The sequence below is a fragment of the Cupressus sempervirens genome, chromosome 3 (assembly GCF_028749045.1).
Source record: "Cupressus sempervirens isolate cs-2001-9-10 chromosome 3, ASM2874904v1, whole genome shotgun sequence".
In the NCBI taxonomy this organism is placed as follows: Eukaryota; Viridiplantae; Streptophyta; class Pinopsida; order Cupressales; family Cupressaceae; genus Cupressus; species Cupressus sempervirens.
This window is the reverse complement of record NC_143120.1, coordinates 1,053,568,014-1,053,593,355: the sequence shown is the minus strand read 5'-3', so window position 1 is coordinate 1,053,593,355 and position 25,342 is coordinate 1,053,568,014. Positions and strand designations below refer to the sequence as shown.

The 25,342-nt window shown below is 33.9% G+C and overlaps 1 protein-coding gene across 4 annotated transcripts in view; it reads left to right on the top strand.

Moving 5' to 3' along the window:
* Positions 1-25,342, top strand: part of LOC149570356 (lysine-specific demethylase JMJ27-like) — a 41,123-nt gene that overhangs the window by 9,994 nt on the left and 5,787 nt on the right. For 2 of the 4 annotated variants that reach the window (XR_016362928.1, XR_016362927.1), the window contains exons 7-11: positions 3,537-3,866; positions 4,305-4,991; positions 5,104-5,176; positions 5,271-5,356; positions 9,248-9,320. Coding sequence is in view for 1 of the 4 variants with exons in the window: in XM_089823001.1 (XP_089679127.1) it covers positions 3,537-3,866; positions 4,305-4,991; positions 5,104-5,176; positions 5,271-5,356 (1,176 nt within the window). In the remaining 3 variants the exon portion in view is untranslated. The remainder of the gene's footprint in view (positions 1-3,536; positions 3,867-4,304; positions 4,992-5,103; positions 5,177-5,270; positions 5,357-9,247; positions 9,321-25,342) is intronic. The other 2 variants (XR_016362926.1, XM_089823001.1) reach the window with 1 other exon arrangement.

Here is a 25,342-nt window from a genome sequence, read left to right as displayed (position 1 = left end):
ATTGTATGTTACTTCAGTTCCCCGTCAATGAAATGAAACCTCACTATAGAGTCATATACATAAGTTCAATGCATCCGATGTTGGTCATGGTCTGTATACAATAATGTATTTCTTCAGATGATAAAGGCACAGTCCGATTTAAGCTGCCCAAACAGTGTCAGTGTATCTGCGATTGAAAGGTTCCTTGACAAGATGTGGGGAGTAGTATTATTTTCCAATTATTGATTCTTTCTTGTCTAATCTCCAATAGTTGAATATGAATTCATGATATATATCATTTCATATGGCAATTACTCAGCTCCTCCTGTCCAAAATTATTGTTTACTGGTGTGGTGTGACTACAGGCATGGTTCTACCTTTTAATAGTGCATGCTATTTAGTAAATTCAAGATTGTTATTCGCTAGTTATGGTGAATATCTCCCTACTAGCCACGTCTAAATACAGAACCTGCTTTATTATAATGGATATGTATCTCTTATTAGATGCCTCTATCTTGTCCTCCTCCATTTCTTAGTGTTGAGAATCCTTTCATCAGTTTTGAATGAAATGTTTCCGATACTGGTTGTATTGCATTTAAAGTTTGACCATATTGCTCCCTCCTTATTCACCGGTTGTAATGGTTTCTTTTCTTCCTGTAGATATGATCCATAATATATGTATGTCACAAACTGAATGTTGCACATTGAGCACTCTGATGATCTGCTGTTGATAGTGCATATGTTCTTTTGGTGGTAATTCAATTTTAAATGATATTTTTCCCATATCGCTGTATATGTGCACTTCTCAAGGTAGCTTCTGTTCTGTCACTTTGATATATAAATCTGTATATAGTATTCACATAATCTGAGATCTATTCTAACATTTCTCAAGGCCAATTCCATTTTGACATTTGTCCGTTATTATATTGAAATAAAATTCTGAAATGTTTTAAGATGTTCGAATGATGCACGATTCCAAAATTAAGGCTCCAGAATTGTCGCCCATTTAATAAGAGCGGATGATGACCAAAAATAAACGTAGAGAAGGATTATTAAAAATTTCTTCTGTTTCCTCGTCTCTCCCCATGGCCTGAAAACTGCTCGCAGATGTCCACTTCAATATATGTCTTCATATATGCCGAGTAAGAGCATATAGTTGGAAATTTCAAAAGAAGTTATAACCAACTAAAACTGCCAATTGATTTCAGATTAACATATAATTTAATGGTTGAAATTTATACACCAAACAATATCTGTCTACACGCATGTACAGGTGGCAGCGGTTCAATTATTGTTATTGAACTTCTCAAACAAGACCACGTGTATTCCAATTTCCATATGGAAATTATGTAACCAAAACTGGCCTTTCACAACCCGTGAACTTTATTTTCAGATAGTAACAAAAACAAATGATGGCAATGAACATTTAAATGTTCGGTATTAAGTTCAGGTATGTAAATCCATTATATATGATGCAAATGTACACCAATAGAGAATGTTTTGTAACAACTATAAGGTATGGAACTTAGAAATAGTGGTATATGGTAATATTGTAGTGTAACGACTTCCCTATTCTCCATAATGATTACCAACTCGCATGTGGAATAGTATCAACAACATTATTTGCTTCTCAATGAATACTATAGATCACAGTATTATAATCACTTTTAAAGGCTCCGCTAACTAGCAATGTTTTAACATGAACATGAACATCAACTCTCTGGTGCAGAAGATATATTTGGCAACACGCTTACATTTAATGACTCTACATCGCTAGTTCATGTCGCATTCATTTGATAATCCCCTTCCTTAATCAATAACTTATAATGTCCATCAAAAACTCCCTTTTTTTGTTATCATAGTTGGTTCTCTGCATTATAGGATTCAGTTTCCATTTCCATCTGATGGAAAAACTTGTGTTTTGGTGGCTCTTTACATCCAATCTGATCTTTTAACCTTTTCAAACATTTGAAACCACTTTAATCTCTTGTTTTCTTACAATTGCAGTCTGGCTTTGATACCATGTTAAAGTAACTGAGATCGTTTCTGCAAATGTACTTTTCATTGCCATTGTAAGTGATGATTTCCAAATGCAGATTTGGATCTTGTATATGTATAATATGAGAGGAGGAGACATGTCTCTTCAAGAGACATGAAGAGACATGTCTCTATACTTAATCACCATTTAGTTTATAAATAACTATATGCATATCTCATCTTATATATATAATATTAATATATTAACCATATATGTAATATAATATAATATTATTATATTATTATATAATAATATATAATGCATAATATATATAATACATATTATATTACATATAACATATATATTATATATATAAGATATATAATGCATAATATATAATATATTACATATATAATATATATTATATATATAAGAATCACCAATAATAATTTATCTGAAAAACATAAACACAGATTAATATATCAAATAATCAATGTTTTACTTCTACTGACGCTAAAACATTAACAAACTAGAGATGGGATTGATGCTGATTTCAGTCTTTTTGTAGGAATTGTTAGCTTATTTGTTCTTGTGTTTTTTTTGGTTTTGCTTTTGGTCAAAGTTTGATAGGCAATTTTTTTCAAAGTTTTCTCAGAGTGCAGGCTCTGCCTAAGATATTTAATTTTTCTTTATTATATTTAAATCAAGATGATTAATTTTAGAAATAAGGAACAGTTGTTGATGTTGGCTGTTGATTACCAAGTGAATAAGAGATATTATGTTATATAAAGATTTTTTTTGATTATAGTATCTATGGCAGATCAAAGTAGATCAAATGAGGCTCGATTCTTTATGAGGCTATAATAGTTGCTTGGGAGTGCTAAAATACAATATAATGATAGAGAATAAAGCATCTACAGGGAGCAAGCATAGTAATCATATAAGATGGGTAAATAAGTATCAGGAAAACCTTATTTGTCAGGATATATTATATACAACTAAAATCTGCCCTGTAGAAGAATTTCTCCTAGTAAGAATAATGGCTCTCCTAGCTATGAGAAGGTGGGTGATAGAGCTTGTATCATTGTCAGGTAGTACATGTGTTTTGGTCCTCAGTGATGACAATTTACAGTCTAGTGATGTCCTTGAAACAGTTTGGGAAAAGAGCGTTCTGGCTGAAGCGGTGATGGCACAGTTTAAGTTGTATCTCTTACAGTAGTTCACTGTTAATAAAAGCAAAAACCTAGTATTTATTTTAATTGTTTAAAAACAAATATGCCATAAATATTCCTTTGAAGTCTCATTTTAGAGATTTATCTTTTGATGCACCTCAGCAATTTCGATTTTGATATCTTGTACTCATCGGCCATAATGTTATTCCTAAGTTATCTATTTATTGTATGGAATATGCAATTTAGGATTTGGCTATCTACTAGGTTGAAGGTTCCAATCACAGTTGAGGTGGAATTTTATAATTTTCAAATATGCATATTGTTCGTAGTTGTGTTGACCTCTGTGTTTTTTATTTAAAATTACAATAATGGCCTAAAATGTTTTAATATTGTATTTTGTATTGCAGGTTGAAATCAATATTCATCAGTTTTTCAAAGGATACTTGGAGGGCCGTATGCATAAAAATGGCTGGCCTGAAATGTTGAAGCTAAAAGATTGGCCACCATCAAATTTATTTGAAGAGCGCTTACCTCGACATGGAGCTGAGTTCATTAGTGCATTGCCAATTCATGAGTATACCCATCCTAAATGGGGCTTATTAAATATTGCTAGCAAACTTCCTGATACTTGCTTGAAGCCTGACTTAGGTCCAAAAACATACATTGCATATGGAACACGTGATGAACTTGGCAGAGGCGATTCAGTTACTAAGTTGCACTGTGATATGTCTGATGCGGTAGGATAAATGACTTTAAAATGGTTGAAATTGCTGGGCTGTGCTAGATCATTTGCTAATTTTCTAATTCCTTGACATTTAAGCAAATTGCTTTGAGGCTGTTGCAATTATTTTTATATTATGTATTGTCGTTTGTTCTGGCATGTACATACTATATGTAGCTCTGCAATTGGTAATGGTTTGCTGTTTGGGGACTGGGGCTAAGCACTGAGTATCTTATGATCTAAAAGATTCATGAGTGCAATGTTTTCTTTCATTGCCATCACATGTAGCAAACTTGTGTAGTATTTGTCAGAGATGCCTCTACTTTTGTATATGCTGTTTGTTATGGCTCATGTTTCTCAGTTTGCATGATAGGTCTTTACTGAGTTGGATCTCTTGTTAGCACCTTTTAATAACCTATCTATTTATTTCTTTTGTCTAATATTACTGTTTCAGGTAAATGTTTTAACACACACAGGCAATGTGAAGTTCCCACGTTGGCAACAAGATAAGATAGAAAAAATGAAGAAGAAGTTCAAGGCGCAGGATTTAAAGGAACTGCATGGGCACTCAGACCGGAGCAGAAATAAAATCCATGAAAAGGGTCATGATAAACTAGCAATTCCAGAACCAAAATCAGGTGAACTTGCTGGGTCCAAGGTGGTTGATGAAAAAAGACCTTGCACATCTGCCCATGAGGACAGAACATCTCTAGCAGATCCGGAGCTAGAAACAAGTGAACTTACTGGATTCAAGGTTGCTGATGAAAAAAAACCTTGCTCATCTCCCCGTGAGGACAGAACACCTTGCTCTTCTTTCCCACTCGAATTAAATTCTGATGAAAATGAGGCCAGTGCAACAGGAGATTTAGTTGAGAACTTGGAGGTACAGGATTTAAATATAGTTGAAAACAGGACCTCTTGTCTGGGCAAAAGGAGATCTGATGAAAGCACAGCGACTGAAGTTTATACTGTGGGTAAAACGAAAATAGAAGTGTTTTCCGGTAAAGAGAACACTTCAGAATTTGAATATGGTGGGGCTTTGTGGGACATCTTCCGCAGGGAGGATGTGCCAAAGTTACAAGCTTATTTGCGGAAACACTGGAAAGAGTTTAGGCATCTCAATGGCGCCCCAGTAAATTCTGTAAGAGTTGATTCTCATCTTAATTTCTTTATTAAAAGAATAATTTTATTGCAGAAATGTCATGTGTGACATGTTGTTTTCTGAATCTTTAGAAAAATATTTATGTCTACAGGTTGTACATCCCATTCATGATCAGACACTCTTCTTGAATGAAGATCATAAAAAGAAGCTGAAGGAAGAGTTCCGTAAGTAGTCTTTGAGGTTTGTGTGGTGCTGTTATGATGGGACACAAATTCTCTATTAACTATTATTTGTGTGGTTAATCTATTTGCTTCACAGAAGTTGAGCCGTGGACGTTTGAGCAGCATCTTGGTGAAGCAGTGTTTATTCCGGCAGGATGTCCTCATCAAGTAAGGAATCGCAAGGTGAGATATTGATACTGAATTATGTTTAATATTTTTTCCTTTTTTCCTCTTTATGGAATGTGGTTATTAGGAGTTTCTGCAGTGCTTTTCCAAATATATCAAGAGTATCGAATATTCAAAAATTAGCCTTTGGCTGACTTATTTAAATCCTCTTGGAAAAAATAATAGTTTATCTGTTTGTTAAGTTTAAAAGCATGGTTAACTAGTTTAGAACCATCAAATCTAGTTCTGAGATTTTCCAATAGGTGCTATTGCCTATTTTCTTGCAGCCACATTTTTGGCTTTAGAATGAGGGAGAAGGATGTCATAACATTAGTTCTCCTTGATGATTTGACATTCAAAATCACAATTAGATTTTTATTTTCTGGCCTTAGTTTATATACTAAGTATGCTGTAGGTTCTTTTGGAAAAAATCTAAGATACCGATTCTTCTTGCATAGGCCAGGCTTCTGCATCCGAAGTGGACAGAAGCGTAGTGCTTCCAGAAGTCCCGTGGAATCTGTCCGGAAGCCAGCCACAAGCTTTTGGGATACGTGTGCTGGCTTCCGGCCAGCTTCCACAGGGCTTTTGGAAGCACCAAGCAACACACGCAGGCCCAGTGGCCAATAATGTAAAGAAAACCCCAAAAACAAATTTGGTTCCCTATTATGCATGTGCCTAAATTGATTTTTTTAGGTTATTTTTTCCTATGAAACCCTAAAATGACCCTAAAGGTGAATTTATTCAGAACTCATTTTGGAACATGACCTATTTGAACTTATTGTCTAAGACTAAACTCCTATGTTGGACAAGCACATATTGGTATATGATATATCATATGAATTTTGAAATATCTTGAATTTCGATGAAAGGTGAAGTATTAGTCATACTATCAAATGATTTGTTTTTGTATATTTCTTGCATTTCTCTGCATATATATATATATATATATATATATATATATATATATATATATATATATATATGTTTCCTCTCTCATCCACATCCAAATGTTTTTCCCCACATCTTGTATCCGCTTCCAAAATCCGCTCTTGAATCCGCATCCAAATAGGTAACTTAGGAAAAAATCTTATAGCTATTGCAAATCTTCAAAAAAATTCTAAACATTGAGTTTTGGGTATGAAAATAATAATGTGTACTTGGTGACGTTGTAGCCTACTTGTTTGTAAGGTTTGAAAGTTTAGTAAACTAAATCAAAACTATCAGTTCTAATGATTTTCTAATAGATTCCAATCTCAATTTTCTTGTAACCACATGCTTGGCTTTAGAATGAGAAGTTTGCATAAATGCTTACTCACCACTATGACTTATAATTCAAAATTGCAGTTATAATTTTTGCATACATTGATGAATGTTAGAAAACATGGATCGGTTTTTGCAAATGTAATTATATTGCCATTGTTATAGATATGTTCCAAATGCAGATTAGGAGCTCATATAATATGAGAGGAGGAAACATGTCTCATGAAGAGACATGTCTCTAAGGTTTAATCATCATTTAATTAATATATTTACTAATAATAATTTGTATAATATATATAGATATGTATACACATGAATATATATATGTATAATGTATATAATATAATTAAATATATTATATAATAATATATATTATTATTACATGAATATGTATATATAGGAAATGATGATTTACCAATAACAATAATGATGTCGAATCAATCTGACAGAAGCTACAACTTGACACTCCCAATTAGCTAGGGAGGATTTGTAGAACACATTATGTTCTCAAGTACATCAAGAGATATCATCTTAGTATGATATTCAATTCACTATAAGGCTAAATTTCTTTACACTTCCTCTTTAGCAAAAAGAATCGAAGTAATTATAAAGCAAGATTTGAACACCACTTTAAGTGTGGTCTATGATAGATTTAAGTTACGGTGTCCGGCAAGATTCGGCCCGAAGAACCATAACAATTGATTTTCATGGTGTCTGGCAAAATTTGGCCTGAAGAACCACGATGAGTTGATTATCGAGGTGTCCGACAAAATCTAGCTCGGAGAACCATGATAAGTTTGTTATCAAGGTGTACAACAAAATCTAGCGTGAAGAACCATGACAACACTTGCTCCAACACATTTTGGTGTTTAGGAGACAGATCAACTATTGATAAAGTCGTCACCTTACAATAGTTACCTTCAGGTTGATATGTTTGTTATCATGACTTCCAACACTCTGGGACAACAACTTAATGAAGTCTGTGATGATATTTATAAGATCGTCACTTTACAATGGTTAGCTTCTGTTTATATATGTCAATGAAAGATCGTCAACTTTCATTACATATCATATGTGAAATAGTAACTACCATGAACCAAGTTAGAGGGTGGTACAAAGGCTTTCACCTCAATTCTATGGTTGATCACAAGCCACTTGAATACTTTCATAATCAAAGTAGAATACACAAAGCAGTGTATTTCGAATGATGGGCATTGTTGAATGATTTCGTTTAGAGATAAAGTTTTCTGCAATGGTTGCAATAGTGCATACAACTATGATGTCAGCAAGATTGATTTCCTAGAACATCAACCTTCATTCTAGTACTAATATTGAATTCCTTAATAGCTCTATTTCTATCTCTAAACGTATCTGCAATTCAAGTAATTTCAAAATGATGATTATATACATAAATTCATCAAAGAACCTCACTTGATGCAAGTTTATGTGAGATTCATTTTACATTGGTTAATAATCTTTTGAATATTTCAAGACAATCATGTGGTAAGTGCATTACTTTTTTCTTATTGCAAGGTTTAGAGTCTTTGCCAACATTAGAATAGTTTGAACCTTGTCCAACAAATTACCAATTCTACAAGAATCATCTAGATAAAATATGCATGTTTGTCATATAAATTTTCATCTCTTTAGTTTCTTCAATGTTTACAATAGTTGTTGGAAATGAAGTATATGCTGTTTTCTCATGTTGTTGAATTGATGAATGAGTGAATCATTTCATTGATTAAATGGTAGTGTGGGTAATTATTGGTATCAATACTTTTTTTGTTGAAGTTGATAATGCATGCATGTTACCCTTGACGATTTCACTTGACCTCAGGTCCAACTTCATTAAGATCTTTGTATGTTTCATGTAGTTGAGTAAGTCATCAATTTTTGGGAGATGCTAGGTATTCTTGATACTGGTGTTATTGAAACATCCATAGTCTATTGTCATCCTTCATGTGCAATATGTCTTTGAAAATAAGACAATGATGAACCCCACGGCAAGATGCTTGCATAAATCAAAAGTTGGTTTGGCAAATTTTGTAATTTTCTCATCATTTAAGATGAAGAATTATTGTTTAAATAACCTAATATGGTTGAATAGAGTTTCAAGCAACAATTGAAGCTCATATTTTGTGGTCTTTTTGAAGCAAAATCTGTCGGTTTGTGAAGGGCCTTGCTAAATTGTTAGTTTGACCCATATGATTATAGTAGGTGTTGTTATGATAGTATAAGTGTGAATCAAATTGTATTTGGAACTAAAACAGTGATTTTTAGTGCGATTATATTATCCATTGATCACAATTATTTCATTATATTTCTTTGAGCATGGCAAAAGAAGTTTGATAAAAAGAAGGAAGCTTGGAAATGAATGTTGTGTGCCGATTTCTTGTGAAGTGTGTATTTTGGTGAAGGGATTCGACTAGAGTTGAGTGAGGTTTGTGATATAAACTAACTCGGATAGGGATTGAAAAGGCGAGATGAAATGCTGCTGAAGAATAGGCTGATAAGGCTTTTCCACCTCACCAACTCTAGCTATTATTTGAGATTCAACAAAGAAGGAATGCATGAAAACTATGAGTGTAAATATAAGATAAGAATAATGAAGAACTGCTTTATATTGATAGTTTGTTGGATGCAATGCAGGGTTGACACTATTTTATAAGATTCATTTGAGGAATAAAGCCCATCAAATATCCATGCACAAGGGCATTTTTTGGTAATTTCACATGCTCTTGTAAATGCTTCTAGTTTTATTAAAGCTAGTCTATGTTGTAAATAGTACTATTTAGTGCATAATTGTTGATTGTTTTTTAGGATATGCCATGATTTCAATTGGTAATGGTTTTGTATAAAATTTGATTTATAACAAGTGTTAAAGTTTCAAAAAAGGATTATAATTTTGTGCCACTAGGATTGAGATTGCACTATGAATGTGCAAAAAGCCTAGTATATCTAAGAAATACCAAGAATTTATTGATGAGTTGCCGAACTTATTGTCTGTTTTAGTATTATTTATATCCATTGTATCCATAGAGATAAGTGAAGATATCTCACTTGACCAATATAATTTTTTTAAAATTATAGGGCTGTGCAATGTTGCGCATGTTCTTGTTTTTCTCGTTTCTTGATTAGGAGTTTACTGTTTTTTTACACTAATTTCAAAATAATTTTGCAGATCAATTGTGCTATGTCCACTTGCCTTTACCTTTGTGGGTACTTAGTGGAAAACATCTTTTCATTAAATTAATAAGAATCAAATTAATTTTTCAAGTCTTTGAAAACTTTCTAAAACTAGGCAGAACTCTTCAAAAATATTGAAAATTCTCTCTATCAATTTTTTGAAAGCAATCTTTGTTAATTTTTTTTGCACTAACGTAAGATGGAAATGGCTGGGATTCGGTAGAATTTTGAACATCCATGTATTGTCACCTAGGTGCATGAAGACCGATTAATATAACAATGATATTAGATTATTGACTAGGTTATGCCACATGTTACTTGGAATGAAATGTTGTAGACTTTGTGTGCGCTACTTCACAAGATGTGCCATGTTGCTGTTTCAATGAGATCCTACACATAAAATTGACTTTTGGATTAGAAAAAAACTCTTATACCCTTTTTTTATAGTTAAAATTTGTAAATCTCTTAATTCAATATTTCGTTCACTCCATGTTTTATTACCATAACACGTGAAGAATGAACTAACATGGACATAGAAAAAGTAGTACTTCTAAGATAAGAAACTTGATGTAGGTAAGTTGTCACATGGAATTGGTGGCCATTTTGGATTAGCATAGAACCAGGTCACCAAGACATGAGGTTACCTTGAGATTGGTACTGGTATGACTAATTTTTATAATCTAGTAATCTTCAAAAAAATTATAATGACATCTGAAATAAGCAGCCATATTTTGTGTTTGTTGTTTCTCTGTGCTTGCAATAGTTTAGAGTCGCCAACCAAAGTGTAGATAATAAAGTACTTTATAATAGATGTACAACTCATAAAAGTAAAGAAACTCAGAAATATGAGTAGCTGAAAATTTAAGAATTAATTTAAGAGTATCACATTTAATAATCCAACCTACCAATTTGCTGATTCCTTGAAATAGAAGTTTGCAACAACAATGCCATAAATTACGTGTAGAAACCCTAGATATTTCACCAAATGACTCTTGGTATGACTGGAGTTGAACTTATTAGCAGCGAATAATAAACACCAAGAATGCAGATAAAACCCTTGCATTCGAGCTCTTCAAATGGCGCGGTTGGTATTATGAAGTATGACCAACATTAAGGTGGCATGTATTACAAAAGTAATTGGTAAAATAATGAATGAATTAATGAATGAAGAAGACGTTCATTTATACTTTACAAAGCGACGATGTGTTTGTAATGAAACAATAATAAGAATTAGAAACATTCTAATATGCAAAAGATTTACGATATTGATCATTAAATGAAGTAATAGCACTTTTGTCCAAGCTAAAGTCGTTCTTGGAATTGGACCTTTTGTAGTCGTTAGAGCCTCCCCAATCCAAATCCATGTAACTGATGAGACTGGGATCTTTATTTTGTCCATAGAGGATACCAAAGTCTGAAATGTCTTTGGTATAGCACAAGAGGCTCTCTTTGTTGCAGCCCATTGATATGAAATAGGGGCTGTAATGAAGCATGTGTTGTTATGTGGAACCTAATCAAACTTAGAGGTTAATTTCTCCCCACTTTGTTCGATGTAGTTTCCCCCTTGTTTTTCCTACAGGGACTTGGGGCAGTGCCCCATGCTAGAGGTCAAGGGGCAACACCCCTTGACGGGTTCCATGGGTAGGACCCTTAGTTTGTAAGTCGTACAAGTCTTGTATAAAATGAGCTAGGGTTAGGGATTTTATGATGTATGATGATTTAGTAGCTTCTTGTGGTAGTATTGAGTTGCAAGGGATTGCAAATTGTAATCATGTTGAAATCACTAGAGAATAATATTGGGCTTGCTATTGGGCATGAGGTAACAATGCAATGGTGAGTTGCATCCCCTGTTGATAGGGACATCATTCATTCAAATCTCACAGACTTGGCGTATACACTGGCGCCTATGGCGAATGTTCTAGATGAGGCAGGTGGTAGGCTCCATGCACTGGAGGCAACTTGAATATTCTTGGAGGCTCATGCCAAGGTGGATTCGATCGTGGTGGTTTGGTTGTCTATGACTGTTGAATGGTAGTGTTCGTTGTTGTGGCTGTTGGGAGATATAAGGAGATTGCCAGTATGGAGAGATAAGGTGGTAGGGAGGTATAAAGGGTTGGCGTCAGCTAGGCGTTGTTCATGTCGTTTATTGTTTATGCTGATAGAGATGGAGACAATGTTGTTCAACACTCAAGATTGTTGTTGGGCTAGGAGTGCTGGCGAACACTATGCTGGACCCACAGTGGAGTGTGTTCATCGGGCTCAGAGTCCTTGTTTGGCTTCCGTGCTCATAGGTCTTCAGTGTTGGACTTAGGGGATGAGGTCCCCCAGATATGTGGCCTCAGTGGTTTCTAGATCCAGATAAAAACAAAATATTACCAATAAAAAAAAATATATTTGACTTCTTGTGTGGTGGATGTAGCCTAGGGATTGGGTGAATTACGTTAAATCTTTGTGTCTTCAGTTATAACTTACGTGTGTTCTATTCTTTTTGTGATATTGGTTATATTTTCATGTAATTGTAATTTATGGCTCACTAATCGCAATAGTAGGATATGTGACTCACTGTAATCTGAAAATCAAGTCTAAAGGTGACGTGATAGATTAAATTGCCCATTAGTTGCTTGAGTACATACTCATTCTCAATTGGAGAACCAATTTTGGTTGACAACTTTAGACCAAATTTTATAGGTGTAAATGTAGGTTAGCAATCCTGCATTTTAAATGTCTTGTAGAGGTCGTGCATACTTAGATTGAGAGATGAAGACGTCGTGGGATTGTTGCCAAAGCTCAAGATCTTGGCAATAGTGGGGAAGCCCAATTTAGGTCATGTTAAATGACTGACATACATTCTTTATTATTCTCTGAATTAAAGATGTCGAACTACTAGTGATTGTTAGATCATCAACATATATCTAGAAGGATGAAATCACTGCTAGTTGTCTTGACATACAAATTTAAGTCAGAAGAATTCTTTTGGAAACTTCAAACTATGAGGTACTTATCAATTTTCATGTACTGTGTCCAAGGAGCTTGTTTTGGTTAGTTGAGTGCTTTCACTTATTTGAATAATTGATGTTAAATACCAACAATCTTGAATGTAGGAGGTTGTGTCACCTCTTTTTGTAACTCATCATTGATGTAGGTACTCTTGACACCCATTTGACGGAGCTTGCAGCCACATTGAGTTGCCATGACTAGGACTAGTTTGATGGTGCTCATCTTTGTTGTTGGAGAAATGGTCTCCTCGTATTATCCAAAGATAATGACACAAACCTTGTACTTATCCAAAAATCCATTAGTCTTGTATTTAACCTTATAAACCCATTTGCATTCCAACTAAATATGGTCTAAATGTTGCCAATGGATGCATAATGGCCAAAATCTCCTTATTGTGTATCGAGTAACTACTCTTTTACTCTTCACACCTCTACTTTATGCTCTTGAATGCAATACAGTGCTTCTTTGAAATCAATGATTCAAAATTGTTCTTATACCCCATCTTGAAGCATCACATTTGACAAGAACTAATGGAAAGAAAGCCCCTGTAGCTAAGCACAAAATAAATTTTGAGCAAACAAAATTCAGAAGACCTAAACATATACAAGTCCTACCATGATTTCTCAAAATGTCCAACAATAACATGTCACTAATCATGGTTCAAAGTTATGCCAATTTATCTTTATACTAAAAAATGTTTCAAATCCTCAACTTTATTTTCGTGAATTACATATTGCAAAATCAACAATTGAGATAATTCATTAGGTCCATGATCTATCCACGCACAAGATACCTTTTCTAGATTTCCCTAATTACATTGCTAATCTTGGAAACTAGTGGTAAGGAAAGAAACAACTTGGTGTGTGTTGTCCTTGAATGGGAATTCTTGTTTGTCATTCACAACTTCAGGAGGTCGAAGTTCATGATAGTTTATTCCATTTGCACCCATATCATATCTATGAGTGAGCAATGCAAGTTTTTTGTCGAGAAAATCTCTAGTTGTATTACCATTTCAAATTGTTCTACATTCTTTACTTCTATGACAACATGCTAGTCATCATTTAAGACATACACTTGATAACTCTCTCCAAGGATGCTTGATGTTTCATCTCTTTGATTTGGATCTTCGTTTTTGAATTCCACTTCAACGCATTTTTCTTTTGATTCAATGCATGAAAAGTCGTGTTCTATTGCAATAGCTTGATCATTAGGCTCAATCATACTATCTTCTTTAAACTCATTTTTAAACTATTGGATGGTCTTCTAATGTATTCTTTTGACAACATTGATAGTCCAAAAGTGGCACTTGACTTGCTTGATGCCATCTTTTTGTGATGGACAAATGAAAAATGAATGCAACACATTGTGTATTCTACACCAGTAAGGGAGGATAATGTTTCCTACACCTTCATCTTTCTCAACGCTTAATCCCTTCTTGATCATCTCCTTGAATCTATTAAAATCTGATTTTGGTCTTGCAATACTACTAGTTTATGTGTTTTTGAAAAAGATACTCTAGTCCCAATAGGAAATTCTACTTCTGAAACACAAATAGGAGGACACCCTACGTTATTTTACTAGTTCAGCTGATAGCTTCTTTGCTTGATGATTATTCTCTTGATGATTCCTAGAGTTGATGTTAGAATTCTTTGATTCTTTTTTGGCTAACCCCAATTGTATGTACTATGAACATGTGACTTTGTTTAGATACATTCTCAGTGGAATAATATGATATTGCTGGTAACACATAAAGGGACTTACACAATTGTTCTTGGATAAATAAATTCTTTTCCATTAAAAGTAGATGAAATGTAGATACTAATTGACTTAAGCTTCAAAAACGGGTAAAAAGGGATTAGGGTTTTACTGAATCTAGTCTAGCATCTAAGGACAGTGATGATAATGGATAACACTTTTATAAATGGATTCCTTAAACCAAGCTTTGGTTCACCATGAGGAAAAGAACTACACACAACTTGATGCAATCTCTAAATATAACAAAGGGTTTTCATATTATAATATTCATCAAAATACCCAAACTTGGCACAATCCAAATGAACATTTACAATTGAACTAGTGCTTAACTGGGTTCAAACTAACATACATTGTGATTGCAATCATCAAAATACAAACGGCATGAACCAAAGATTCATCACGGATTTCCATATTTTTCTACTACTATAGTGACTGAACTTCAACCAAAACTTGAGTAGTAGAGACCATTTATAATATTAAAGCAACACATAAAGATCATCTATGTTTTTTGTTGAGTTTTTTGGATCTTTTGCAAATGTAATAGTACTGCCATTGTATTTGTTATGTAATTTCCAAATGTTAGCCATCTCTCTAATATAGGATGAAGTATGGATAGACATGTCTCTTCACAGGACATGTCTATCATTAGAATGTAATTATTAAAATAAATAACTCATATTTTATATATATATATTATATCACACATATATATAATATATATTTGCACTATAGTTTATTCAACTAAAGCTACCAATTATTAACTCCCTCTTAGCTTAGAGAGGATAAACAAGATTCATACACAATATGAATAACATATTAGCTCAACATAAATAGTGGTTGCTAGAATGTCAACTCATATGACATTTGATCGATGCTACAAACATTAACACTCCCTCTTAGCTAGGGAAGATAAATGGTATAATCATATTACATATCTTGTGATCACATAACACATGATATGAAGTATCATCTAACATATAATACCTAGTTTTACATATCACATAACACTGTGATATGAAGAATCACCTAACATGTGATACTTAGTTCTAGATATCACCTAACATGTGATACCTAGTTTTACATATCACTTAACACATGATACCTAGTTTTACATCACCTGACACGTGATACCTAGTTTTACATATCACCTAACACGTGATATGAGGAATCACCTAATACGTGATGCCTAGTTTTAGATATCTCAATATGATATTAGAGATATGGTCTGATCAAGAATATTGAGTCTCATGATATTCACCACAACTCAAAATTGTTCAAAGGTAATGTGTACTTACCATAGGAACATTCATAATCTAATGTGATCAGTTTCAGCCAGCATACGATGTCTATCACAATCTAGAAGGTCATGGTCTGTTTAAGGAAATGAATCCACTATGCTAGAAATCATCTATGCTGATTTGTTTTAGCCATCACACGATGTGTATCATGATAGAAGATTAAGTTGTTGTAAGATTGTCATCTTCCAATAACATCAACAAATATAAGTGATAATCATTTGGAAGTCGTCACTTCCTCATGATTTACACAGTGCCCATAAGGCATTAAATGATCTCAGTAGTATAATAATCAATAGTAAAACTCCCTCTCAATCACTATGATCAAGATTGTCACAAGTTGACTAGACTCATCTGCTCCCTTTGAAGCTCGAGTTTATCGATATTTAGACCTCTTTGAAGATGCCAGACTCCCTCTGAATCTGAATTCCATATGCTTTTGTCCTTGTGATTCAAATATTTCCTTTCATAAAGTGAGCCCATATAGGGAATATATCGCATGAATCAATTTTCATCCTTCATTGAATACTTATCGCTTTGATTCTACCATCCGCTGATTGTTCTGCGTTTCTTATTCTATCTCCAAACCATAAGGTTGCTGACTGTAGAGATATAAACCACTTAATTGGAAGAGAGTGCTGATTGCATTCTCTATGCCTATCCTATGCCCATGATAGTCTCCCTTGTAACCAATAACATATTCGGATTCCAATTGCTTCCTTTAGGGCCCGTATGGTTGTTGGAATAGGAACAGACATTCTGGAATATGTTTTCTATTCTCCGTTTGGTTGGTCAAATCGGAATAGAGAATAGGGTTTCGTATTCCAATTTGACCCCTAAAACGAGCATAAGTCTATGCCAAAAAAACTTGTTATTAGAATAGGCCATTCCTATTCTCAATTGTATTATACCAAATTTTATAAATTTTCAGGTCCGTGAGCGAGTGCATAAGGGTAGGGTCCGTGAGTGGCGCATATTATCACTGTAATGTGCATTTTATTCTTCCCATAGGTCTCGACCATCTTCATCATTCTTGACAAATTTATATTCCCTGGCCTGTTTGCCTTGCTTTGGCACTGTTGCAATCTCTAGTTTTGCGCTAGATCTTCCATTGACCTCGCCATCAACGCCTTGAAGGATGTAGTGTTGAATTCTATATTCGCTATTTTCCTTTGCGATTTCCACACATTGCCATCAGAGTTGAAGATGCCGTCCCCCAAGAAATCGTGCCTTGCTGCCCGAAAAAAGAGTCCTGTGTGATAATTGGTGTGTGCCCTTTTTTGTGGCACTAATTGTAGTAAAGGTCATGATCCGTCGCAGCACCAAGCATTGTAATGCAGTCCAACCTCGGGGCTCAGTTCAGTTTTTGAAAATGTCGCTATTCTATTGCTCATTTCTACCATGATTTCTTTGTTTCAGTGAATCAAATCTAAAAGGGGAAGATGCATCTATATTTGACTGTAGAGAGCAGCTCTTTAGATGGATGAATGGTGAAACCCCATTGTTTTAATGTAAATTCACTGGATCCCAAACAAGAGAGTAACATATTCCAGTCAAATACTAGGCAAACCAAACAAGAATGGGATTACTCTTTTCCATTCCCATTCCTCATTTTCATTCCTATTCCACATACGCATTCTAATTTTCTATTCCTATGCTTGCAACCAAACAGGCCCTTAAATACTTTGTAGATAAACTCAATTGAAATTGTTTTACATGTATATTCTTCTGGTAAACAATACATCCGTCTCCCTTCACTCAGGGTGACAAAAGGTAATAGGCAATATTTTCATGTCATTTTTAGCACCTCTTTTAGCACCTTGAATTATATAAATTTCAACTTTACACCGATGTGCGTTGTATTCATTGGGTGCTTTCCAACGTGAATGTCTTTCCCACGTGGCTGAAGATTGGTCCAAACATAATTTATATTACCTCCTTATGAGATCCCCGTGACCTCTGTTTGGTGAGTAATGGGTCCATGTGGTTACAGGTCATTTTACTAAACAAGTACTCAGGAACCACCAAAATGTGAACTCACTTGTATGAGCACAAACACAATTTTTCAAGAAATGACTTAAAAAATATCCTTTTCATGCAGCTAGTTCATATTAAGGCTCTTTCCACGCAGGCATTCATTATCAACTACTCTCCCACTTAAGAGCCACCTAGGTTGATGCCCATTATCCCCTCAACTTACGTTGCTCGCTAATAGACATTCCAAATCTATTATTGTATTTGCAATATTCCATTGGGTTCTCGCTTTCCTAAACCAATACTTATCTTTGTATCCTTAGAGTGGTGGCGGTATATAACCCTTTCCACGTTTCAAGTTAGTTCAGTCTCCTTTTCTTCTCTTGCAGATCGCTGCCATTTGGAGCCCCCTTATTCGTAATTGATTTCACTTATGTCCTCTTAAATACAATCCTTTATTCAGCACTGATATAAATGAATGACTTTCTCTAGATTTGACACTTCTGTGCTGGTAAATTGATTCTACGCCAAATAGGGCTCACACAAGAAAATCATAGTTGCTAGTCACAAATGGAGAAAATTCCTCCGAGGAGATAGCACAATACTCCAAAATATGAAGGCTCATATTTGATAATCCATTCAAAACATGATAATACTTCAGGACAATGTAACTCAGGATGTTGGTTCAAGGAGACACAATATCCACAAATACGATATTTTTATTCATAATATGAGTCTAATCTCATTTCACTAATTTAATTCGAATTACCAGCATCAATGTTGCAACCCATTTGATACACCAGAGATCTAGATATTCGACTGCATTATTAGGAAAAATATCATAGACTGGTCAAGTTAACCGTCAACATCATAGTTATTGCAGAGGCTCAATTTCTTCTCATTACAAATCATACTTTGATTATTTCCATCACAGACTTGTTAATAATAATTTTTTTATCACATCCATGTTCCATACATAGCACTGCTATATGCATAATTATCCATCTGGATAGAGCAACCAGACATCAGGTGTCCCGAATGGATCACTGCTAAATATTGCATCTGAGTTCCTCGTCCATTGCATGAGCCTCCTTTTGAGATCATATTTTATCTGACTTGATCTGGTCTACAGAGAACACGGGTCTTAGCCCTTCTTAATGTGATCTTCATTTCTACATTTGTAGTTAGGCTCTGATACCAGGTTGAGTTTTCTGCATCTTCTGCAAATATAATAGTACTGCCATTGTATCCGGTACGTATTTTCCAAATGGCAGCCATCTCTCTCTCTAATAGAGGATGAAGTATGGATAGACATGTCTCTTCACGGGACATGTCTATTCATTAGAATATAATTAATATAATAAATAACTCATACATTTAATATATATTTGCTACCAATTATTAACAGTTTTGATGAAAATTGTATATTAATTTTCACATAGTATTGGCAGGAGTTCCTGATCTCCTCTTATTGTTACTGCTACCTGTTTGGGCCTAAGGCTAATACTAATGATTTCTAACTCTACACATGAGAAGGCCAAACTTTATATTGACCTCCCAATTAGAAATGGAGGGCCCCGATTGACTGCAAATCAACAGCCAAGATAATATCAGGAACATCCTGTGTGGGTAGTTTCAACTACCACCTACATACATTTTAATGTCATCCAATGAAAAATTTGCGTACTTTTTTTGAGTTTGAACCAATTATAAAATTGATTGCAATATTAATTTAAAAAAAAAAAAACCTACTGCCATATTAAATCAATTCTATGAGTTCAATCTCTTTATTTTTCATTTCCAAGAAAATAGCATTTGTAGTATATGCTAATTTACAGATGAATGGAACAGAAGCAGCATTGGGTCAATTATCATGTTTTAAATATGTTGCTAAGGGGTGGGAGATTTTGAATATTTTATCCACTGCAACAAGCAGTCTTGAATTAAAGATGTAACCTCACATTTTCATGTAAGATGTAGGACTGGAAGTTTCTTCAAGAACTTTTATTGAATCTTTAAAAGAAAAGATTAAGTAGGAGCAGTAAATTGAAAACTGGATGAAGGATTCATAACATTTCATCTTCAGAGCTAATGTACATTTTCGGTATGTTAGTTGAATGTTTCCAATCAGAATGGAAGGCACACAAGTTGATGCATATTTTGATAATTTGTATGCCAAGCTATTGTAGGACAACTAGAATATGCTGGCTGAACTTCAGAGCTTGTTTTTGTTGGCAACTTTTGGCAACATAATTTTTTTGAGGATTTTCAGCCACTTTAACTGATAACCATTTGTTTCTTTGAGTTCTTTTGTTAGCAATCATGCCACTTATTTATTTTTTGATCTATGTTCACTGATACTTGGTCATGGCAGCATGGAAACTTAAGTTTGAACATAGTAATAATGGTGCAAGTTTAAAAGCAATGCATTTTATTTTTATTTCTGTATGAAAGGTGTCAGAGATACTTTTTATGCTCTTCACTGTAGAAAAATGGTTTGTCGACAGGATGGAATATGTTATGAGTCATTGTAGGCTAAGGGATAAGAGAATCTCTACAAAATTTTAAGCATAAGCATTAAACATAATTGCCTATATTACTGCCATTTTGATTGGAAAGTTTCAATTAACATCAGTCACCCTATGTCATCTAGTGTAGGTAGTGGCAGTGCTATTCATAGTGTGAATGCCAAAAATGTAAAGAGGTAGGCTAGTGATAGTGGGCAGCCAGGGACAGTTTTAGGTTTGGTCAATGTGCAGGCATTGGAATTGATAGAGACTTCCATTGCTGATTTTTGTTATGCCCATTCCATTCCAATATATGTGGTCTGTTTTGCGTACTGCATAAAATATCAAAGTTGTAACTAATGTAGGTCCCTCTTTTGTACCCGTTCAAGATTATAAACTATGGAGTGCCCTTCTTAAAAAAACATATTCAAAGGTGAGATTGGTGGTGGAGGACATGAGGATTTGAATAAGGACAAATTGTTAAATTGGGATGGATTGGTGGTCCTCCTGAAGGTAAGACATTGCCAATTTCCAAATATAATAAATTTTATTATTTTAATTAAAAAATATTACGATTTTGAGATTTAATTAATAAATTTCTGATTTTGTCCTTATTCTTATTTGAATTTTTCTTTATATATTGCAAATAATTTTGCTCCATCAATTCACATGTTGTAGGTTTCATCAAATATCTTGATATAGACTTTGCCAAGCTTGGATAGATATATGAGAGTTTTTGACATTATGATTTGAAAGATGAAGTAATTCTGAACAAGTATAAACAATTGGACTTATATGAGGGGTACATAAAGCAGGAGTAATTTTGAACAAGTATAAACAATTGGACTTATATGGTATATGAGCCCAAGATTGGAAAGTCCCCTCGAGATGACACTAAGTTGAGACATGGGTTGATGAGGGTCCGTGAAGATGTATTTGCCTGAGCAATTCAATATACTTGTTATGGTAAATCAATGTTTTGTAGTTGTATTAAATAGAGGAGATGAAAACTCTTTATATAGATTTACAAAGACGATGTCTCTAAAAGAAACAATCGTGAACTAAAGATGGAAATAGAAATTACCTAATAAACTAAAAGCTAATGAAGATGACCATCAAAGAAATATTATAATATTCTAATACTCTCCTTTAATTGTCATTGTGTCGAATTGTTGTCTCTTGGTTAGAGACAAACATTGAGAATTAATTGGCATGATTTTGAGGAAAAATAGGCAAACCCTTCAAATGTTGTAGAGGAGCATGATGGCCCAAAACATACAACAAAAAGCCATGACTTTTTAAGGACAAAATCAGAATAACCAAACACAATTTTTGAGGTGAAAATTGATAAAGAGCAGACAATGAATCTGAGACATGCATTAGAGAGTACAAAGCTTCGATTTTGAGGGAAAATGGTAAAACCTAGTGTATAAGTTTTGAGGAAAAAATTATAAACCCACAAAGGAATCTCAAGCAACTTTGTGAATTACAAAGTCATAATTTTTCTAAGGCAAAAATTTATGAAAACCCATTACATTTTTTTTGAAGGAAACAAATCATGAAAACCCATAAAAAAATTTCTAAAGGGAAAAACTCATGAAAACCCATAAAAAATCTTTTGAGGGAGAAAATGATGAAAACCCATTAGAGAAACCTTAATGCGACAAAATATGAGACTTTACATGGTAAAATAACACATGCAAGTAACAAAATGCACATGCAAGCAACATGCAACTTACATGCAAATACATAACCTTTGAAAACTAGAGACTTTTGCCCAAACCAAGAAATCACGCAATCAAAACCTTCAACTAGTCTTGAAATTTTCAACAAAAATCTTCAAAGACAAACCACAATTTCGTAAGATGCCTCTAATGATTTTCATTTCAAAAAATCAAAACAACAATTTTGTGAAAAAATTCCAAATCGGAAGAGGCTCGAGTTTTATTTGAAAAATTTCCAAATTTTATGAATGCCAATGACCTTTGATACCATGTTATGGTGACTCGATGTTGTTGTAGTTGTATTAAATAGAGGGGATGAAAACTCCTTATGTAGATTTACAAAGGCATGTTTGTAAAAGAAACAATTGTGAATTGAAGACGAAAATAGGAACTACCTAATAAATTAAAGAGTAACAAGAAGTTGCCTTCTCAAATTTTATGGTCCAAGTTTCAACATAGTAGAGGTAAAGGTGGATAGAGCAGTAAGGTGTTATGAGCCCAAATCGATGGATATACCCTGTCTAGTTATTGCTATATTAATAATAATTAAATTCTTATTGTGGTTGATACCATACTAACCAAATTAATTGTTATTAATTAGTCAATATAATATCATTAATCAATATAATTCATTAATAGCATATTATTAACCAATATATTTGTTGAGAATATTGATTAGTTGATAGGCTATTCTAGAGGAAATTGTGGGCGTGAAATGTAATGTCTCACCCTCAAAATATTTTCTAATCATGTTTACAACGAACATCTTCCGGTTCCAGTGCAATCCACATCCTTGTCAAAGATGATATTGTGGGGCGTTCTCGTGTTGTTATTGCACATGAACGGTTCCCTTGCGGCAACAGAGAATTCCTTAAGGATGAACCCTAGGGTGCTATTGCTGCTCCCCATCAGAATCTTAATTGCTATGTTTGCTTGCTGCAGGATTGTATAGCTATGAAGGCACTTGTAGAAGGCAAATTCATGCATGCCTAAATAATAGAGATTTTATATGGGCCGCAGTGCTCTTGGGATTTGAACTCAGGTCTCTATTGGGAACTTGCTTCTACAAGTACACATCTCTAGACACTTTTAACGAAAACAAAAGAAAAGTCATTTGTCTTCCTTTAAACATTACAAACCTGTTCTCCTTTGTCTTTTACCAACTACTTTCAAAATTGAGCAATGCTAAGATGAGGGCTGACTAGTAAACAGACCATGATTGCTACATATTCTTAGAATATTGAACTCACATTTCAGATTTTTCTATTTAAATGGGACATTTCAATTAATGATGTGTTCAAATAGAACTGAAATTCCTTAATTGAGATGGTCTATAATCATCTGTCATAACAAGCATGCTTACAACATGTATAATGGCAGAATGATCTGATTTAGGAATTCAATGTTGTTCTACAATTCGACCTACAGTTTTACAAAAGTAAACAGAAAAGGCCCATAACCCAGTTTTTCTTCTTGTTCATGTTTTATTTCCTATCTAAAAAAATGGAAGATTCTGAGCTTTCAATGAGGTTGGATTGTGCAAGGCCATTTCAAAGAGGGCAATATGATCAAAAGTTGGAGCCTCAGAGTGCTTGCACAAGCATGACAGTTTCTTTGAAGATCTCATTTTAATTTATAATTATTATATATTAAATTAAATTAATGAATCCATTTTGTGCATACCTTGCTATCATGGAATTCCATGAGATGACATCTCGTTGAGGCATTTTGTCGAATAGTTCACGAGCCTTGTCTATTGTTCCAAATTCTGTATAGATGTCTACTAGAGCATTTCCAAATATAGAATTTGAAGAAAGCCCTGTTTCAAATACATTTTCATAGATTTACTTGCCCTGTTCCAAAGCTCTCAGTTTGGCACAGGCAAGAAGGATATGGGCAAAGGTTAAAATGACTTTTATATACTTTCCGTAGCAAGCTCTCTCTTGGAGTAGGTTGCTCAGATTATCTTTTGACATTTCTGAGTCTTGGTCATAGTCCATTTAAAATATCAAATCAGCTTTGAATTCATCATGTTTACATTCATATTTCCGAATCCTTTTCTTAAAAGAGTGATATTTGACTTGCTTTTCAAATTGCTCTACAAAACCATTACTTCTGCTTGCCTGAAATGATACCGAATTTTCTTGTAAAGTTGATTTGTTCTCGTCACCCATTTCATATATGTACATATATGATCTTAGTTGAATTTCCAGCTGCAACTTTACATTTATATCATGGGGCTAGCCAACAAAGATTATCTGCCGCTTGTCAATTGTCTAAGTTTAGATTTCCATTAAAGAATAATTTTGGAGGGGAAATTATTGTTTTACCTTTTTTTTTTCACTGAAGACCAGCAATGAAGGCACTTTATCATGTGACCACAAGCTTTTCTAATATTGGAGCCTAAATTTTTAAGCTCAACTACACTACAAAATGGATTAAACCAGTAGCTTCAAAAATATTCCTAAAATACCTTAGCTGCTCGAGCTCTTTTTTGTTCAAAGCACTGCTTCATGGGACCACAGCTTTAATCTTTCCATGCACGTGCACTGCTATACTTGATATTGTACTTCCATACCTGATATTGTGTCTTCTTTTTTCCTAAGAGTATCTAATTTTAGCCATGCCTAATTCACCAAGATTTAGGTGAAAAAAACTGTAGTGCTGAATCTGAAATTAATGAACAGAAAACTAATTTTAAAATAGACCTGAAAAAATACTAGCCATGATTGCATAATGTTGGAAGCCTCTTAATTGGGAGGTTTTGGGTTCAAATCTGCTCAAGCTTAACTAATAATCGAAATAATTAATCACAACAAATAATAATAATTAGCCTTGGCTTCAGCCTCTTACCGAGCAAAAAAAAAAATGTTAGCAGTTTTTTGAAAATAAATTGTTTTCAAAAGATAAAATTATATTTGTCATCTAGGCAAAGTTTCTTTTCAAGTATGGTTGTTGTGCACAGTAGAAATAGTCACTTTATTTTGTGCAAGATATTCTTACATGATATCATCTCAAAATACATTGAGTTAATTAGTACATTTGTGATGTTTTCTTGGCCAAGAAATCAAGTCTGTTCAAGGCAAGACATGCTTTGTTCCAGCAATGATTTCATCCGCTTGCGATTTGTTTACCACAGTGATTCAAGTGAAAAGAAATCGAGTTCTGATATAGTTGCAATAATAGTTAGTGGTATTTTTATCTTTGTTTTTCATCGTTTAATTGCCAAGAATAATTTTCATATCAATGAAAGTGGACATTCTCAAGGTCGACTAGTCAATTGGTTTGGATGAAATTGATTAAGAA